General features: G+C 30.4%; 1 protein-coding gene across 1 annotated transcript; it reads left to right on the top strand.

The window, feature by feature from the left end:
- The first annotated feature begins 1209 nt into the window (after positions 1-1209).
- Positions 1210-2292, top strand: LOC111921281 (FCS-Like Zinc finger 5). Its single transcript, XM_023916858.3, has 2 exons — positions 1210-1673; positions 1958-2292. The coding sequence occupies exons 1-2, from the start codon at positions 1348-1350 to the stop codon at positions 2097-2099; spliced, it is 468 nt and encodes a 155-aa protein (XP_023772626.1). The 5' UTR covers positions 1210-1347; the 3' UTR covers positions 2100-2292.
- The last annotated feature ends 4888 nt before the right edge of the window (positions 2293-7180 follow it).

The following is a 7180-nucleotide window of genomic DNA, read 5'->3' as shown; positions in this document are numbered from 1 at the left end:
CAGGGCATCCGACTCGTCGAGTAGACCCTTTAAGATGTAAATAAAACTCTAAATTTTTATACCTGAGAGTCAGGGTGTTACAAATAATAGTTTTAGAACAAAAAAAGATAGAAGCCGTAAGACGATAGATTGCTTTGGTATTATTGATGGATGTTTAAATGAACATTACACACACACACACACACACACACACACACACATATATATATATATATATATATATATATATATATATATATATATATATATATAATGTTAAAGACTTTTGGGCCTAAACCTTAAATCCCTCTAATATACTAACATCTTCCCGCTGTTTGATCGGGAGAAATCAATTGAACTGGAAAAATAAACATAAATGAAGACAACGACAATGTTGTTGACAGAGCTCTGACAATAACGGCTAATAAAGATTGCTCCTCGAAAAACAAGAGAGAAGAAACAACGGTTAGCTACGGTTTCTTTGTATTAGAAGATATGAGCGGTGGTTGCGACGATCATGGAGTTGGCGGCAGAGAAGCCTGGAGAAAAAACAAGAATAAAAGAGGGTTCGAGTTGGGGAGGACGGTGCTTAGTCCGGTTGACTCAAAAATAGATCTGAATAAGAGAATAGCTAAGGAGAAAGCGGAAGGCTGAGAGGCAGGGTCATGCGATGAGGAGGCATAAGCAAATGAGGCAGTAGAAGAAGCCGATAAAAGAACTCTGGTTTAATGTCGGTGGCCGTTTTATTATTTAGAAGAAAAAAAAAAGTAAAAATATAGAACATTTTATTCACTTCATAAATACTTAGGAGAAATTTGTTGACAATAACCGAGAGGGAGCAAAACAGATGAATTTGCCAACAATTAAAATTAGTGGTGTCCAATTTCCAAACCAAGACTAAATCTTCAAAAAGATTACTATAGGGACCAAAATTGTAATTTAGTCTTGTTTTTATTATTAATAGAATAGAATAAGAATCAAATATCACTTCTACGAGTCTTTCGTACTTGTCTATTTTGTTTCATATACACATCTCTATTGCATATGTGCGTATATATAAATGCAAAAATAAGCATCTATACATACATAATAAGTACATTTATAGGTATGTATATATACAAATCTATAATTATATAGTTGAAAATTGAAATGCCATCTTATTATTAAATAAATAAAATAAAAAGTGGTGGATGATGTAGACTTGTGCCATATAATGTAAAGGATCCTAAAAATAAAAGCAACGGCCGAGATTCTCTCCATGCTTTCTGGCTCCCTCTATTATCTTCCCCCACTCTCACTCCTCCCACCACCACCATCACCACCCTTCTCTCTCTCTAAAGCCCATCCTCTTTCTCTCTAGCTACAACCATGTTGTTGGGTAAGAGACAAAGGCCTCCGATGAAGAGAACCACCAGCATGACGGAATTCTCCTTAGATCTCAACCACACCACCACCATCGACGGCGGCCGTGGCAATTCTCAGTCACCACATGATCACCACAGCAGCCCCTTCAACACCATCAATCCACCGAGATCAACCGATGGTACGGTTGATCCACGTTTCTTCTCACCCACCGTTACTTCCAAGATTCACCGGCGTAATTCCGCCGACTACACCCAAACATCTCATTTCTTGAGAGCTTGTCACCTCTGCAATCGCCAGCTCATCGCCGGCCGTGATATCTTCATGTACAGGTAGGTATACATATATATATTAATCCAAAGTTTTTTACTACATAAACACCTCCATATTATTATTGTTTTCATAATCAGTAATCATGAAATCAAGAACACTCTCATACTTATTGAATCTTTTTATGATTCTCAAACACATCAAAGAAGTTAATTAATTCACTTCTGAAACCCTACACACATATCAAGACAGTGGCGGATTCATAAATCTGAAATAAGCTTATATAAAAAACTTTTCTTGATTACAAACTAAATAATAAACTTACATACAAACATCATCTTTGCAGAGGTGACAGTGCATTTTGCAGTTTAGAGTGTAGACAACAACAAATGAATTTAGACGAGAAGAAAGACAAGTGCTCGATGTCAACGAAGACTTCTGTTGCTACCACTTCATCTGGTGCTTCCGAGACTGTTGCTGCTATGTAAACTTATAGTTTTATTTTTTATAATTTCATTTGGTTGTGATCATCGTTTGCAATATGAATATTTGATGATGAGAATCAGCAATCTCTCTATAAATTTTGTATAGCAAGCATGCAAATAGTATCTCATCTTATTACATATATTGTATTAAGCTAAAATGCATTTATGTTTAATAGTTGTGAAGAACTTATGAACATTTATTATGAACAAACTAATGGGAAAATTAACCGTGTAATAGGTTTTTATGGGTTTAATACAAGAGAAATTAAATATCCTCCTACCATTTGTTCCTACTTTTCCTCCTACCATATCAAATGTTGACAAGTGGATTAAATAGTTATTAATTTCATTAAATGTCTAATTAAAAGCGACACATGTCAACATTTGATATGGTAGGAGTAAAATGATTAAATTTCTTTAAAAAAAGCTTTATCTAAAGTAATTAATGTAAAATGATATACCAATATTTACATCTTACTTTCATTTTAATCCATTTTTATATGATTAAGTCTTGATATATATTGGTTTTGGTTTAAAGGAATATGACCTGGATTGGTTGTAATTAGTTGCATTTAATGATTTCTTAACTTGGGTTATACTTCCTTAATAAAAACTGAAGTATTTATCTGATGATTTTTAAACTTCAATTTCCATATCAATAACTACAATAAAGTTTTGTGTCGATGCATACTTCAAATGTGAAGTAATAAAATATGTTGTGTTGTTATTTGCAAATTAAACATATATAATTTCGGTGTATTTTTCTTCTAGGTGATTGTAGTATCTACTTTAGAGTATTCATAATCCATTGAACTTTATAGAATTCAATAAATTATCACATTATCTTTCTACAATTCATACAACTTTATAATTTATTTTCCTACAATGCTTTGAAATCTATAAATTTCAATATAATGTTACAAAATGTAATTTATAGTAAATATTTAAGAATTAAAAACTTTATTTTTTTTTTTCCATTGAAAAGTTCAATTATCAATGAACTTCGATTTCATTGAACGCCAAGTTGACATCTCACAATGATGGAGTTATCATCTTACTCAACTTTTTCATTGAACTCATAATTATGGATGCTCTTAGTCCCAATTGACATTTTCGCTTCACCCTATCTTAATTTTTTTTTAATTTTTTTTACTAAATATATATCCCAAATTATTTATTGTATCCATTTTTTGTCAAATAAAAAAGGTATACAATAAGTAAAAGATGTATAAATAATAACAACCAAACAAACGGTGAATAACATGTCTCTTTGGTCCCTTAGTTAAAGCTATTATCAATTTTTATTTAGGAATTCTGTTTTTTATTTTAGTATAAACTCATAGTATATGTTCTTAAATATAACTTAAAAATGTATTTTTTTTAAATAAGTTCAATTAAAAATATTTATTTTTACATGTTTAAATAAAAAAGAAAGGGAATCTATATGTGTCATATTTCCAACAAGTGGGGTCCATCTTGGGTGGGTCCCAGCATGATGAATGCTTAGCCCCACAAACTTACATTATTGGTCCCCCAACTTTCTGCTTTAACGTTTTGGGAGACAAACAATGAGATAGGAGTAGGGACTTCATATCTCATAATATTCATTTATCATGGCCACAAAATGCGTCCACTTTTTTCTTTTTTATTCTCAAGCATTATATCTGATTTTATAAGTAATATAAAAGTTCTGAACTTTAATTATTTAAATAAAAACAGAATAAAATTTATAAAACGATCAGTTTCTAATTAAATTATTTTTGTATTAACTATTGTTACAATAGATTGATAGGATTTATTACATTCCCCAAAAAATGTTAAATAAAACATATCTTATGAATGTGTTTCTTTAGTTTGTAGTTGCGGTAATAAATAAACTAATAATCTGTTTTTTATATAGATTTTGTCATTTTGAGTATTTTAAACAAAAATAGATAAAATAATTAAAAAGAATAACTAAGAGACATATTATTATTAGTGGATATCTATCATCATCCCTAATAAATAAAGAACTTTTTACCACATGTCACATGTTCATTTATTTTGCCACGTGTATTTTTGTGGTTACTTTAAATTAATTTTTATTCCACATGTTAAGTTTATTAATGAACTTTCATTCTAATTTTAAAATTATTAAATTAAAGATTCATTAATTTTCTTTATTTATTTATCTAAATTATTTATTTAAATTTAAAAGAGAAAAAAACACAATTTAATTTTTATAATTCAATGTTTTCTCAATTTTCTTATAAATTCATACTTCTCAAATGTTTAGAATTTTGTATTCAGTTTTTCTATTAAATAAAATAATGTAATACATGAGTCTCACTCATAGTAGAATAAAAAACACGTTCCTAATTAAATATAATCAATAAAAACCAGCTAGTTTGCCAAAAAAAATGAACGATTTAAAAAAAATAGTAAAAGACGACCTTTTGACCACTAAAATCGGATTTATTACTTTGCAGGCCTTTTTTTTTTTCTTTTTTTTCTTTTTCTTTTTAAAGGATTCACTTGCAATAACCATCTCCTACAACCAACAATGTAAAAGGATTGGGTCCTAACACACACTTTGGTATAAACTAGCTCCACCGTATTAAATAAAAAAAAATTCAAATTATGTCAAGTGTAAACCTAATTCCTATAAATTTTACTGTGCAACCTTGGGACATTAATCACTACAACTTCTCAAATTAGGTTAATAAGTGATATATATGAAAGAGTTTCTAGTTCAACGGTGTCAAGTGTTACTTTCTATTTTTTAGGTTTGGGTTCAAGTCTCGTGTAACATCTGCTTCCCAGATTGGATCAGTGGATGGTATAAATGAGTCAAAGACATGATTTTTGAGGAAATCCATATGTCACGACATAACATGAAGGTTGTCACGACATGGGCCTGTCAATTAAAGATCACGTGTTCGGGATGGTTGTCACGATGTGACAGCAACTGCAACCCGAGCCCATAAATTTTTAGGGTTTCTTCCATATTTAAAGTCATTAACTCATGACCTAGGGTATTCTTCTTTGCCTCCAACATCTCTCAATAAAACCCTAGCCCCATTTAATTTTTGTGAGCATGTTTGATTGAATGGAGGCCTTGTTTGTAACATCCCAAAAATTCTAAATAAAAATTTTTATTTTGAAGTCAAAGAAAAACCATCAATCATTCATTTCAAAAAGTCAATATGTGTGTGAAAATTTAAAAAAAGGGTTATCAGAGTACAACCAAAATTATAGAACACTGGTGGATGTTGTACGATCATGTCGGACCCTTCTTCTTCGAACCAGAGGTACCTGAAAAACAATTTAAACATAAACTGTAAGCACATAGCTTAGTGAGATCCCTAAAATATTGCATACCATACATACATATCAGCACAAGGCTATAACAAGTCTATTTCGCCACCGGATCTATTTCACTCATGAGTCCATTTCGACTCAATTGGTGTTTTTCAACCGAACGAGTCTATTTCTCCTCGGGTCTATTTTTTGGATTATGTGTCTAATCCAAAAACTAAATTGGTATATACTTGAGTTATTAGCAAAGTCCTTTTGGGTTGTCCTGAAACTTAGTAATTAAATAGTATTACTTTTGAGAGAGAGACAGATTTATTGATTTATTATATGATTAATAAATAGCAATAAATGATCTATTAATATATTATGAGAATAATATATTAATTAGAAATATGAATTATTTAATTAAGAATTAATTAGAATTAAGTGTAAGGACCTAAGTTGTAATTGTTCAGTAGTTCAACAAAAGGGTTCGAGAACCTTCCGCATAGAGGTGGACGGTTTTGGGGAGAGATTCTAGGGTTTCTAGAATATCGCTTGAAGATAATTAGGAAACCAGATAATTACCTGATTTAAAATATTGTTATTTTAATCAAGGAAGGGTTATCAATTTTCGGCCACTCCATTTTCTTAGAGCATAGCCGAGCTACCCTCTCTCTCTCTCTCTCTCTCTCTCTTCAAGTTTCCTAGTTGCTAGAGTGTGAACCATCAGAGGTACCAAATTTCTGGTGCTAGCTTCCAAGAGTTTTTCAAGAATGATTGGTTTGATTGTTTACTACAACAATCAAAAGGTATGTAACCTTTTTTTATGAATTTTGATTTCATTATCGTTATAGATTTTTTGTTGTTTAATAGCATGTTACTTTAATAATGTTATGACTAGATCTAATAGGTTGCATGTACCCTTAAGCGTATAAGGATTTATCCGCGTTATTGCATGTAAAACCCATCAGTGGTATCAGAACGTATGGTTGTCTAACAATTGATAGTACATTGTTTGAACTTAAAAAAACCTGGCCTGGAGTTTTGGCAGAATCTTCATTTTGTCACAGCATCACGTCATGGTCCTTTTCTGCCACAACGTGGGGATCATCAGATCCGGGGTTTTTTTTCGTTCTGCCACGACGTGGCAATTGATTGTCATGTCGTGGTGAACCCTCCATTCAATAAATTGTTTTACTTAATTCACAATTGATTAGGATAAGTACTTTAGTTAATATTATGTTAATTTTTTAAAACCTGAATATTCAACTTGGTAATCTAATATCCTATATCTTAAATTTGTGAATTATCCTTATGATTTAATTAATTTAATTAATTGTTAATTAAATGATAAAGACTAAATCAAATTGTTTTATTTTTAAATTATATTAATTTTATATTAGTTTCAAAATTCTAAAATTAAACCTAGTATTTTTGAAAAGTTGAAAATACACCTTATACTATATAGAATTAAAAGATTAATATTATATATATATATATATATATATATATATATATATATATATATATATATATATATATATATATAAGACAAGTCAGTCAAATCGCTAGTACGCCTCATTCACGAAGCCATACTATAAGGGAGTTTAAGGAAGCAGTCTATAAAATGATCGTCATTAGGTATCCACTATTACCCATCGCTCTCTTGTATGGTGGAGGGTCGTTAGTCAAACGGATTTGATAGGACATAATCTCATTAATAAGTATAATGATATAAAGTAACTAAACCATTTTTGAAAAATCACACTCTTAGTTACTTTAGAAAGAATGTAAAAAGTAGGCTA

The sequence above is a fragment of the Lactuca sativa genome, chromosome 9 (genome assembly GCF_002870075.4).
Source record: "Lactuca sativa cultivar Salinas chromosome 9, Lsat_Salinas_v11, whole genome shotgun sequence".
Taxonomy (NCBI): Eukaryota; Viridiplantae; Streptophyta; class Magnoliopsida; order Asterales; family Asteraceae; genus Lactuca; species Lactuca sativa.
This window is presented reverse-complemented; position numbering and strand designations above follow the sequence as displayed.

Bases quoted from the DNA above. Each gene is read 5' to 3' on its own strand.
- LOC111921281 (XM_023916858.3), top strand. From the start codon at position 1,348: ATGTTGTTGGGTAAGAGACAAAGGCCTCCGATGAAGAGAACCACCAGC. The intron at 1,674-1,957 runs GTAGGTATACAT...TCATCTTTGCAG, and splicing joins CGTGATATCTTCATGTACAG to AGGTGACAGTGCATTTTGCA.